Source organism: Sturnus vulgaris, chromosome 9 (genome assembly GCF_052056855.1).
Source record: "Sturnus vulgaris isolate bStuVul1 chromosome 9, bStuVul1.hap1, whole genome shotgun sequence".
Lineage (NCBI taxonomy): Eukaryota > Metazoa > Chordata > Aves > Passeriformes > Sturnidae > Sturnus > Sturnus vulgaris.
In genome coordinates this window covers 3,395,712-3,408,981 of record NC_142251.1, presented here as the reverse complement: position 1 = coordinate 3,408,981, position 13,270 = coordinate 3,395,712, and the positions used below count along the sequence as shown (strand labels likewise).

The 13,270-nt window shown below is 39.8% G+C and overlaps 1 protein-coding gene across 4 annotated transcripts in view; it reads left to right on the top strand.

The window, feature by feature from the left end:
* The window catches only part of FGGY (FGGY carbohydrate kinase domain containing), a 132,074-nt gene that overhangs the window by 36,303 nt on the left and 82,501 nt on the right, over nucleotides 1-13,270 (top strand). For all 4 annotated transcript variants that reach the window (XR_015805312.1, XR_015805313.1, XM_014870553.2 and 1 more), the window contains exon 6: nucleotides 11,562-11,677. Coding sequence is in view for 2 of the 4 variants with exons in the window: in XM_014870553.2 (XP_014726039.2) it covers nucleotides 11,562-11,677 (116 nt within the window). In the remaining 2 variants the exon portion in view is untranslated. The remainder of the gene's footprint in view (nucleotides 1-11,561; nucleotides 11,678-13,270) is intronic.

Below are 13,270 nucleotides of genomic sequence, written 5' to 3'. Positions count from 1 at the left end.
CTCAGGCAGTACCTGGGAGGCTGAGCTTTGGCTCTGAGAGAGCTGGGGATGTGCATTCCCAGGTGAAGTTGTTTAAATGAATGTAAAAATGAGTTTAAATGGAGGCAAAAACCAATCCCGTCCATCCTCCTTGTGTAACTCTGAAATTAGAGGAGCAACTCCTTTCTTTTAGCCAGTCTCCCAAGAGCCAGGGGTTGATCTGGTTGGTTGTCAGAACAAGTCAGAGTGGAGTTTAGTTTATTTGGTGCAGTCCGTTCTCTTTGGCAGTGGCAGCAGAGATGTTTTCAGAGGAAAGGAAAGGAGACAGGATCCTAGAACTGATAACATGTTAGCATCCTTCTGGGGCCAGTGCTTTGAAATCATGCTCAGTTAATGAACATTTATATTCCCTTATGTTTTTTCTCTCTATTATTGTGACTGGAAGCACTCTAGGTATCCATGTAATGAAGCCTCCTTTTTATTTTTCTTTTATTTTCTCTTGGTCCCAGCAATAGCCTCTTTCAACTGCAGAATGATTGCTAGTTTTCTTTGAATGTCTTTACTGATGCCTTCTGAGGAATAATGACACCTGATTTATCTACTCTGTAGCCTTCCTTATTTTCTGCATTGATCTCCATTTGTCTCTCTGCTGATGTAAATAAACTGAAATATTTTTCGTTCTTACTTTATGGAAATTTATGTGTTCTTTTACTCATTTCTGTTACCTTTTCCAGAACTCCATGGTGGAGTTTTCTTTGTTTGGTTTTTGAAATCCCACAGCTGTCCAAATAGTACTGTTGGTGTCTGCTTTTTGAGATTTGCTCAGAAATGTGCCCTTTTTAAAATATGAATACAGTTATGAAGGGCTGTAAATGCATACCATTATTATTAATTAAAGATACTCTAGAAATAGATGCACTGCTGCTGTCATTTAAAATATTAAAATACAAGCATACAGTACATGTATGTAAAATGAGCCATCTTGCTTTTCCTTTAATTTAAATCACTTACCTTAAAATCTAACAAAACCTGTTTTCAAAAATTGATACTAATGACTAAATTTTGATTGAATATATCTAGCATTTAGGAATTACTTTATGATTTTAAGAGTTTACACTGATTGAACTGATTTTTGTGGTGAGAGGTAACAAAACAGCTCATTCCCTGAGTAGGAATATCTAATGTACACCTTTGATTCAGGTGCCCCTGGCAGCTGTATCCTGTCATCCAGACTTGAGTAAGACTTGAAGGTGGTTTCCCTGAATGAAGGAGGGCTCAATATTCGAGTTTAGCATGTGAAATGGGATCAGCCTCCACCAGAATGCAGTTATTAAGACTTTCTTTTATTGCAGTACTCTTGGCAATTTCCCTGCTTCTGTTCTGGTTTCACTTAGGCTTTGTCTGGCCACAAGTGCATGACAGCCGAGGCTCCAGTTCAGCACGGTCTGACTAAGCTGGTAAAAACTCCCATTAACCCCACTGACAGCTCTTCAGGACTTTACACTCACACGTGTTCAAGTAGTGTGCTAAATTAGACTATCATCAGTTTGATGTTAGGAGTATATACATTATTTACTCATGAATCAGTGAAATGTGTCTTTGCAGTGAACGTGTGAAGAGATTTCCGGACTCACAGTTCTCTCTCTCTAAACACCACTGGTAGGGCTGTAAGGGTGGGGTTTTTTCACACCACTCTAATTCTGCTCAATTGTATGAAGACAGCAGAAACCACATAATGAAGTGTAGCCCTGATCGTGTGAAGATTTGTGTTGCTGGTTGGTGTCTGGAGTGTCAGGGTGCACATGGTGCTGGCCAGGCAGCACCCTCAGCATCTGCCACACTTCCCAAACTGCTGGAAGGGTCAAGGGCTCCCTAAATCTCCTGCTCCCTAAACATGGATGGTGGGTGTGCATGTCCTGTGTTTGCTTTTCAGCCAGAGGAACGACACAGGGTCATGGAGCAGTAACTGTGCTCTTCCTGCAGCCTGCCCATTCCTGTGGGATTCCTGTTATTCCCTGTGGGATAAGGATGTCTGGAATCATGCAGTGGCCGTGTGGCCGTGGCTGGCCAGATGTGCTGGGTGATGTACATGGGGATGTGCTGCTGGTGTTGTACTGGGAGAAGCCAATGTTGCTGACAGAATAATCTCACTCTCTGCAAAGCCACACAGTGGGGAGGGAGCTGAGACCCAACTTCCTCTTTCTCAGTGACTTGTAGCCTTTGCTTAATCTCTTTACCAGCTTCCTTGAGTGTTTGGTGAAGCCTTGAGCTGTGGTAAATTTGCTCAAGCTCAGGCTTCCAGAGGAAGCTGTTCACTGGCTCTGTGTACCAATACTTCCAGTTTTAATTGTGTCATATTTTTAACTGCCAGAAGGTAACAGGAGAAAATGTGTTTTTTAAATACAAGCTCTTAATTGAAATAAATATTTGACTTCCTATTGCAGAGTGGTTTGCTTGAAATACTGAGCTTGAAAGAATATATTTTTGTAATTAAATTGAACTGAAAAACACTGCTGATGTTGCAGAAGGCAGGAGGAATGTCCCAAGGCTGCTGGACTGCAGTGGCTGGAGACGTGGGCTCTACTTCCAGTTTTGCTTTTCATTTCCCTTCCATTTTTGGATGATGTTTTCTTTATAACCTCTCTTCTGCTTATTAAGCTTATAAAATTTAAAACAGTGGTTACTTAAAACAGTGATTGAATTTTATATATGTGCACACTTTTTTGTTTCTCTTATATTTAAAGATTTAAACTACAGTTGTCCATAAAAGATTTTTTTAAAACATGCTCAGCATCAGTGTCTGAATGGTGTCTTTGGACTGAGCCTCTGGAGTTCAGGATTCAGTTCAGGGGTCTGAATAAATTTTACTCTTTGACCCTTGGCCAAATCCCTCAATTTTCTTTGCCTCTGTTTGCCATCATTCAAGGGAATGGACTAAGATTTCCAGCCCCACATGCTATGTCTGATTTGTCTAGACAATACATTTTTTTGTCTAGGACTGTGTCTCATTATGAGTTCTCCAACAATGTCGAAGACAATGGGCTTGAATCTTGGTTGGGTGTCTGTAACATAATACAGAATGAAATTAATAAAAAACTCAGCAATCTGCTGACTGTTGGCTTGCCCTTGCCTCATGACATGGTGAGGCGTATGTGGGTGGATAAAATGGTTTTATTTTGTACTTTCTGATCCAACTCAGTATGTTTAGCTAAGTGCATCCACTGAAATTATTAGATGCACACAAGGGATTAATCTGACTGGATAAATTGCACTTCAAATGAGTGGTTCCCTACAGGTTTGGTGGCATAACTTCTAGGAAAACTGAATTCAAGACTCCTAAGCCTTCCCATTTTTTGGTAGTGTGTTTCTAAAGAGAAACACACAAAAAGAATTAACTCTGTTACAAATCGTACAAGAAACATCATCTCGTTGTGGTCAGTGTGATTCACCTTCTGTTGGATGACTTTTTTGACATTTGCAGTGTTTGATGCATTTATTTGTATTTTTAAAGGACAGGTTTAAATAGATTACAGCAAATACAAACAGACACATTCTCTCAATCCAAAGTAAATATCTGCATGTGTATACATTGCAAACACATGTGTGTGTATTTATGAAAAAAGAAAACAAGCCAGTTCCCTTACAGTACTTATGTATCAAATGCACATTTCCACGTCTCTAACAACATGTGCAAATTTTAAATTTTAAGGTACCTCATCCAACACAGAATTTTCTTGAAGTGGATTAATCCTTGGAGTCTCAGTGTCACAAATGGGGCTTTCCCAACAACCTCTCAATAAATTTGAGATTTATCTATGTAATATAGCATCAGTCTCGTACCTTCTTTGGAACACAGGAAACATCTACACTCTACATTTGTCAAGAGACTTCTGTGCTTATTGTGGTGGTAATTGGAGGTCAGTTCTTCGCTCTGGTTGGGTGGTCAGAAGGTTGATGCTGGAGTTTAAAGCACTTCATTGCTTTGAAACCTTGTGCTGCTATGTAGGCTTTGAAAATGATCCTATTGTTCTTCTATTTTCCTTTCAAAGTGGCACCCAGAGTTTAAATATAACATGGAATCTCGTCAGGGAGTGGCTGTATTCAGAGGAGATTAATTATAGATGTGGGTGTAGAAAATTGCAAATGTGAATTGTATTTTTCATACAATAAAATCTGTCCCTTTAAGTAAGCAACAGACTTGCTTAGAAAACCCTGTGATTTAAAAAGCCAGCCAAAACCCTCTAAGTGTTACAGCATGAACACCAAATATTAGAGTGATGTTTGAGTTAATTAATACTTTTTCCCCTTTACAAAAATAGTTTGAACTTTTTGATTTGCTGATTGAAAGACCTTGTTTCTTGCTCAGTGCTTGTTGCTGAGGGCTGAGTGCCTTCCACATGCACACAGCGTAGTGTGAGCTCAGGAGAATCACAACTCCTACACCCTGTATCCCAAAAAAAAGACCTGAAAGCCCTGGCTGGATGAATGTGGAAGTCGTGGTGTAATGCCTGTGCCTGCTGGTGAGAGTGTTGATGGATCCCAGTCCCCCAGGGGCTCTGGTGTAGCTGCCATTCCCTAAGGGCTCTCTCACCTAAAAGAGAGCGTTGCTCTTTCATGGGCTCTGCTTTGGCAGCGAGATTTATGGCAGGGAAAGGGAGACCTGGTTTATATTTTTAAATAAAAGCTGTGCCACCAGTCCAGTGAGAATTCTGACTTTTCCAGATGCGAGGCCAACGGAGCTGCTGAATACAAGTTCACAGATTTTTAACCCCAATTTTAGTCTTGTTGGTTGGGAAGGAGTCTGGTAGGACCCCAAGAGTTCCCCGAGTCAGCAGTGTTCAGGAAAAATGGGGGGAATAGTATATCAAAAACCAATGTTCTAACCACAGCTTTGAAGGAAAAGCTGTGAAATCTTCACACCATATGTAGTACTCAACATAATTTTTTTTGCAGCAACAAAAAAACCCAAAAAACTTGTAAGGATTTGGAAAGGTATTATATAGCCAAATATCAGTGTCTGCATTACCTTCAAGTATGCAGCTTGTAGGTCCTGAGCTGTTCACTGTCTTTTTGGCTGGTGGCTTTGTGAATTGGTGTCTTCTACCAAACTTGCACACTTACTGGAAAGAAAAACCTTTTCTACTAAATCCTTTTTGTTGGAAACTGAAGAGCTAATTTCTGACGCTCAATTTTCCTCATGGTGAGGAAAAAGAAAACATCCAAGTAACTTTTTGAACATTAACTTTTAAGGTTTGAGATCTGGAGTTTAATCCTATTTCACCTATGAAATATGACAAAATTGCCACTAGCCTTAGTGTGAACAAATGTTAGGCTTTCATCATGACATTGGCTCGTTCTTATTTGTATTAATATTTTTTTCTCTGCAGCTTTATTGAAGATTTCAAAGGGGGGAGAAAGCTCTGCTTTTGCTGTGGTATTTAACTTCCTTCAAAAAACCTAAATGGCAGCCTGACTACTTTTAATTATTTATGATAAATAGAAGTGTTACCCAAAGCATAGGAAGACTGAAGCTGGTGGAATTGCTAACGCTGATTACAGTGATTTCCTTGCTACCTTGATTGAATAGACTTAAATTCTCAGACATGCAAAGACTGAAAGTCGAGGCTCTTGAGTACAACTGGGAATGTGCCTGCTACTTGTCCCAAACAGGCTTCCCCACCTGTCTTCTTTGTTTGGCCTGTTTAATGTTTTGTTGGAAGATGAAAACCCTTTTCAGGCAAGAGTCAAATTGCAGGGCTAGCTAAGACAATGGGTTTGGGCAGGCAGGAATTTCATAGGCTTTGGGTCAAAGGCAATAATCATAAAAAGTAATGTGTTGTAAGTGTTAGGAACTTGGGGTTTGCATGGCTGGGTGGCTGGAGCAGCCCCTGACAGGTTTTGCTGTGTGTACCTGCAATTAGAGAGCTGTTGAAGAGGGGAAAAGAGGGGAGTGCAGTCAGGGCACACCCAGAGTCTCTCACCCTGAGCTTTGCAGCCCACCTGCCCCAGGGATGAGCTGAGGGGCTCAGAGACATCAAGGGCAGCTCCTCTGCACCACCCTGAGCTCTAACCCCTGCCCTGAGCCCTTTTAGCAAACACTCAACAGAGGCAGCATCTCGTACTCTTCATACATTTCAAGACTCAATGATCAGATGTAGCTTTGCTTCTCTTTTTTCTTGAGAAGTATTTCCTTAGGACAAATTTTCCCTATTTCCCCCAAGCAGCCAAATACACCAAGCAGGCAGAGATACTTTTCCTAAATGCCAGTGGTGGATGTGGATCCAACAGAATGGTTCTGTTTCAAAGGCTATGGATTAATGGATATGGCATTACCATAACAGAGCAGAGAATAATTACAGGTTTCCTATTGCTCTGTGATAACCTTCACTGTATTTTAGGCTCTTGCAGCAGCAGTGCCCAGTTCTGTTCTTGGATGCTGGGAATATGTGTGCTGGCTATTAAATTTTTTTGCCTGGGATTTTTTTCACAAACCACAGCCAGATCTGTGACTGTGTTAGAGCTGAAAATTGCCTTCTTTTGTGAATAGCCTTGAGACTGTGGGGGTGCATAATTTGGGAGGATATTGGCAGCCTAGCCCAGATGTTAATATGTGGAGATGTTCATTTGAGCAGAATCTATGCCCTGGTTTACAATTTGAATTCAAAATCTGTTTTAAATTTAAACTTTGTAGAACAAAAGAAAAACCATTTGATGTTGTGACAGTCACACTCCATTGTTTCAGGTCTCCTCCTTGCATTCACAACGTCATAAAGCTTTCTTAGCTTTTGATTCTTTGTAGCTTTAAATAAATCTGCCCAGCAGAGTGTTACTTTATCCTACTGCACGCTATTGCTTTTGGGATCCAACTGTACCCTGTCCTTGCTTCTGTAGGATTTAGCTTTGGCACAGCCCTCAGCAGGTGCAGCTGGCTTTAGTTCAGTGATCCAGTGATTGAACTGCTGCACTGTTAATGATGCCTACAAAATTAATTAAGTTCATGAGTTTAGGTTCATTTCTGAGCAGTTAGGATGAATGGAGCAGATCCTTTTGCTTTGGAATAGAGAACAAAGCTGCCATTCACCTCAGGATGCCCCAGCCAGGGGTTCTCTGCCTCTCAGGCTGGTGACTGACTCATTTTCCAGGCTAACTAATCTTGTACCAGCCCTCTGCAATGGAAGGTCATGTAGAAATGCCTTATTCAGGAAAGAAAAACTGTTTCTTTTAGTAAATTTTAATTGATAGGACTAACCTATACTCAAAATAGGGATGACTTCCACGAGACAACTGCAGTTAAGGAGTAGCCTCCAGGATTATTTTCATAGCAGGTGTTGACCCAGGCAGGGCAGGATCTCTGCAGATTTGGGAATCATGTCCGTGCTGGCTTTATCCCTTTTTGGAGTGTGGGAGATGTGTCATCAAAGTGTGAAGCTCTGGTGACTCCTAAGTAGTTGTGGAGAAGTTTTTTGTGACTTTTTGATATATTTTTATGCCAGTAACTTAGAACACACAGTAATTCCTGTTTTCAGTGAATGTATCAGATTTCCTTCTCTCCAAGAGGTACAGCAGAGTGAGAGAAAATCCTCAGAATGGGCAGATAATGTGGGAAGAGCCACACAGAAACAAATTTTGATCACCTGAGTGATTACAAGTTCAGTTGCCCCAGATCCTTTTGCAGGTTATTTGCTTCCAGACAGCATTTTGGGAATTACAAGTGTGTATTCACAGACTCTCAGTGTTTTTAATGCTGAGATTCTAGTCATGCAGGACTTCAGCACATCCAGTCAGTCCTCAGCAAGTGACTTGTAGGAAACTCTAAACATAATAATTCTCCCGTTGAAAATCTGGTTTAAATAAAGTAAAAATTTTCCATGCACGACGGTTGGGTTGGTTTTTTTGGGTTTTTTTTTCAGTAGGAATATTCTAAGCAAAACTTTTTGTTCTGAACAGAGAAAGGAAATCTTTCATTTCATTGTGCTGGGAATATGCTTGAGGAGAAGAGTCTCCAAATTCATGGTATTTCAGACTGGCTACATATGGCTTGTGCTATTGAGGGGTTCCATGTATGGCTCCTCAACTCCTGTGTTGGATTAGACAGTCAGGAGAGGACTCTTCCCTCTGGGATTGCCTCTTCTCTGCATGTTTGAACCCAGCTGATCCTGGGAGTAAAGTAAGAGAAGCATTTGCTTCAACCCATCTGGTTCATCCAGCTTCAGCCAGCACAAGTCTGGTGTTTATGACCAAATAATTGAGGCAACGCTGCCAAATAGGAAAAATGGAATATACCACAGCAGATATCAGTACTGTTCCTGTTTAATGTCTGCCCTTCAGCTCATCAAACTTAGGAGTTCTGTGAAATATAAAGTTCTCTTGTAGCTGAGGCTTTCTTTGTAGGTGTACTGATTTGGTTCCTTAGATGGTTTTTTCCCATAGTGTCTTTCTGAATAGAGTTTTCCCAAGTTAGGAGTTGTGCTGTCCTCTTTTCAGGGTGATTCTCTGGAGGAGAATTTCTGAGTGATTTCCTATAAAGTTAATATATATAAAAATATAAATAAATATTATATATATAATATACATCTATACCATTGACTTCAGCAGTGACAAGCCATGAATGAACTGTTCTCTCTGCATAGAGCTCTGCAGGACATACAGACTGAGCATCAGGTGAGGGGCAGAGGTTTGAGTTCAACCTGTCCAGGTGTTTTTGAAGCATGTGGTGATGTTAATCAATGTGGCCATCACAAAGAAATCCTTTCCTTTGAACTGTTATTTAAGAGAGGCAGAATGCCTTTCTGCAGTATGACACTTTCTCTTTGATATTAGGGTTTTTTATGAAGCCATATTGTTCCTTTAAACACCTACTTTTTGAGTAGGAGATTGAATCCCAGAGACGTGCAAATGCTCAGATTGTGTTTAAAACAAGCATTCTGAGTTTCTTGCTGTGGCCATGAAAATAAAAACCTGCCAACATAATGTATTAGTGGTGTAGCTCAGATCTGAGATTGGTTTTCATACCAGAACCTTCCACTTAGAGATCTGCCAGTCAATTCATTTGGGAAGAGTTATCTTTCCTAGTTCATTTTCCATCCCGTGTTAAAAATTCAACCAAAACTCCTTTGTTTGTCCTTGCTCTGTGAGCACTTTGCATTTATAAATCTACAGCATGTGTTCAGTCCAGCCATATCCTGCCAGAGAGTTCAGATCTGCTGGAATTCTGTGGATTGGCAAGGGCTGATGTCTCCCCATCCCCAGTGATTCCATGGGCCTGTGTGTGTGGTGTGGTGTTCCACAGAGGGAGCTGTGTGGGACAGCAGGCCCCTGTTTAAAACATGTTCTTTGGAGCCTTTTTCAGGGTGTGGCATTAGTTTAGAGCTTCAGTCTAATTAGAAAAAGACATATTTGGTTTTGATGATAATTTGTTATGATTTGGTATTTCCCATATTTGGGAAAACTTGATGCATTGTTTTTTCACTCTTTATGTCTAAATTTTTCCTAAAGTGATGAACTGCTTTTTATTTCAAATACCCTGTCTTTATTTTTCCTTTTAACGAGAGGTTTGAACCAATTTGGGGAAAATGTTTATTTTTTCCCAGTATTTTCTTCAGCCTAGAATTTATTTATTCACCCAGTTTTTGTCAAAGATCCTAATTAGATTTCTGTGTCTGGCTTTTAAATCCTTGGAAATTGGAATTCCTTATATCAACATTGTCATTGCTGTAGTTACAGGTCATATGCTTTTTCTGTTTTCAAACCAGACACTGAATTGTGATTGTGTGGTCTATTCTTAAATTATTAAGAAGAAAAAGAAGGGAATGGGGGTGTCAGAAGTGTTTTTAAGAGTGGTCCTGAAATAATCTCTGCATTTATTGACTGCATTTATTTATAGGGATATAAATAGTTAACTAATGTATTTTTTCCCCCCAAAATATGCAATGTTAATTATTTTCTTGCAGCAAAGAGCAACCAACACACCTCTACAATCAGTGGGATGTGAATGACCATCTCTTGTCCTCTGGTCTAAAAACATGATTACTCCAGTAGAACAGGATGGAAAGAAACATAAGGCATTTAAAATACACATTTCTGTACCAGTTGGGAAAGTGGGAGTTTAGAGAGTCCATGTAACCATCCCATCTTCTGCTCAGTGTCACATAAGAGGATGTTGCTGCTTGTTGTAACCCCCCAAAACATGGAACACAAGTCCCAGATAGTTTTCCAGCTGTGTGGAAAGGCTCTTCCTGTTCTTATTTGGCTTTACTCTGTCTGCAGTATCAGTGGCTATAAGCTCTAACTTTGATTGGCAGATAGGAAATAAAAATATCTTCTCTTCTTTTGCTCAAGGCCAGGTCAGATGGGGCTTGGGGCAACCTGGGCTAGTGGAAGGTGTCCCTGCCCATGGCAGGGGTTGGAGCAAGATGAGCTTTAAGGTCTCTTCCAGCCCAACCCATTCTGTGATTCATATTTCAATCCCTGGGTAGTTTTCTTGGACTAAAGGGAAGATTTCCTTTTACTCCAAAAATAATTATGAAGGGAGAAATTTTATTTGGTTTTTGCTTATGCAAAACTGCAAGAAAAAGTCAAATGCTTCAGTAAAACTGAGTTTGCTTTGAAGATACACGTTCAAATTGTACCATCCTAATAAAGAGAATAACGTCTGTGTAAGCTCACCTTGGCTAAACATGAGTCACAAATAAGCTGCCTTGTAAAACATCAAAGAAAATCCACCTCTGAGCAGGATTTCTCTTTGAGAACAGTTATGATGATGTTTCCCCGAGATGCATCTGAGCTGTCTTGCACTTGCTGGTACTGTGGTATTCCCAGGACTACACAGTGGTATTTAGCATTTTTAGTGCTTTTTAGTTGACTGACTTTTCAAGCACAGTTTAATACTGATCTTTAGAGATGGTTCTTAGTGTTCAGACAGAAAACAGCCTATGCAATACTAACATCAGGAATATTGTTCATATTTTGGGGAGGAATAAGGTCAGGGATATTGATAAAAACCATTCAGTGTGTTAGGACAGACTTTCCTGTGAATGTTCTTGTCCTCTGTGTATATTCTGCTCCTGCCTGTGCCCCATGGTGCTGTCCTAGCACAGCAGAGTTTAACATCAGCTTCTCAGGAATGACACTTGTGCCTCTGACCCCATCATCCAGATCTCCTGTTGGTAATTCAGTTGTAAGGGAAGTGAGACAAAGTTTTCCTAAGGACAGACTGTGTGCAAAGCAGCCATTTAGCCTGGAAGAGCAGCACTCTGAGCTGCCTGCTCCAGAGCTGCTGTGATCCTGCCCTGCTCTCCCCCAGGCACATGCACAGCCTGTTATTTGACTGATTTATGCAGTGAAGTGGCCAGACCAGGAGTTGTTTCAGCAGAGAAGAATCTTAAACACAAGGTCCTTTTAAGGTCCTCAAGACGTGCACTCCAAACAGTAACCAGTTTTGGTTTTTTTTTAATGTGAGCATTCTGCTGGAGTTTTTGACCAGTGGATAAGAGATCCTTTTGCAGGAACTTGTTTGTAGTCAAAAGTTTAAACCCAAATGTCCTCATTTGCCTGACTCTGTGCCTATATTGTCTCTTTTCTAGGTCTCTCTGTACAGTAGTGTGCAAGTGGACATACACATCAGATAGAGGTTGGGATGACAGTTTCTGGAAAATGATTGGTTTGGAAGATTTGGTGAAGGATAAGTATGAAAAAATAGGTATATCAGGGCTGGGTTTTAATATACACATATATTCATATTAATAAATATACTTATACATTCAGATTAATAAAAAGCTTTATGCGTATATATGTAAAAGATATAAATTTATAGAGATAGGGCTTTGAGCAGCTTGGTCTAGTGGAAGGTGTCACTGCCCATGGCAAGGGGGTGGAATGAGATGGGCTTTAAGGTCCCTTCCAACCCACTCTGATTCTATGAATAAAATATATATACATATAAAAAGATATTTTGCTGTACTGTTGTGAATGTCAGCAGCTTCAGATGGGTTGCTGGGATATCCATAGGGAACAGACTTCCTAAGTGCATTTTCTACTTTGCATTGTTGTGAGAAACTGTGTTTAAATTTTTTATCTCCTACCCTGGAAGGCCTTTCTGTACTGCTCAGTCTCAACAATAGAGGAGTAAAAAGGAGCCTCAGCAACTGATGACATGAAGGACACACTCGATATGGGTATATTGGATGGCAGGCTAAAAAAAAAGCTACAATATAGTAATTTATAGCTGTTACTGATAGCATGATTTGTGACCTGTACCCATCTCCCTTATAGTCATTTTCAAAAAAGTGCTACTTCTGCTTGTTGTTATCTTTATACATTTTTTTTCACTCTCAGAGCCCAAGTTTAATTAGAATAGTAGCTTTGCTAATAGCAGTTCCTACAGCAGATATTCATTAAAAGTCCATAACGTTAATATACCAGAAAATTTCCAGGATAACTTTATTAGACTTTCCCTGTTAAGTTAATGGACTTTTAATGGATGTCCTAAGCAGACATGTCATTAACAAGAATATTACCAGACATGAATTAAAATATGCTCGTTCATCAAAGTTAATTATCTGAAATTTCCTTTGATTTTTTTTTTAATGTTGGGCACTTTGAACAAGTTTGTACAGCAGTTTAAATGCAGCAACATGAAATGGAAATGGTGGAGGAAGGATTGTAGTGAAAAGAAATGTAATGAAATCTATAAACTTTGCTGATCATCACATAATCTACTATCAGTCATTTTTAGGTTATCAGAAAATAGTACTTGAAAGCTTCCTTGAATAGATTTCAGCTTTTCCCCTGCAAAGGAAACTACTTATGCAGAGGTACAAAACCTACCAGGAGAATGAGGCTTTCAGCTTCCTGAGGTTTTGGGTTGAATACAGTTCTTATAACATCTGTCACATGTGGCTTTTAGCAAATCTTCAACAAGTTAAAATAAGACTTGCAATAAATACATGTTTTTACCAGAAAATTGAACATCTTGCCAGCTGGTGGTCTCATGGAAGGGTATTTTAAAAATAAATTATTTATGAAGTGTAAGCTAAGGCTTGAATACAATATTTATGCAATGCACTTCAAGGACAGTGCAAAGCAATTTGCCATTTTAAGTAACAACATGCATGTTTTAAATGATGAAGTAGCCATTAATAAAAGGGGCCTTTTGTTGTGATGGGAGCCTCATAACACTGGCCTATATATGGCTCAACATTCATTAAGAGAGAAATCATCAATTCCCAGTATCAGGCTTCCATGTTTGTTAAAACACAACACTTACAAAATAAATCAGTGAGTTATCTTCTGT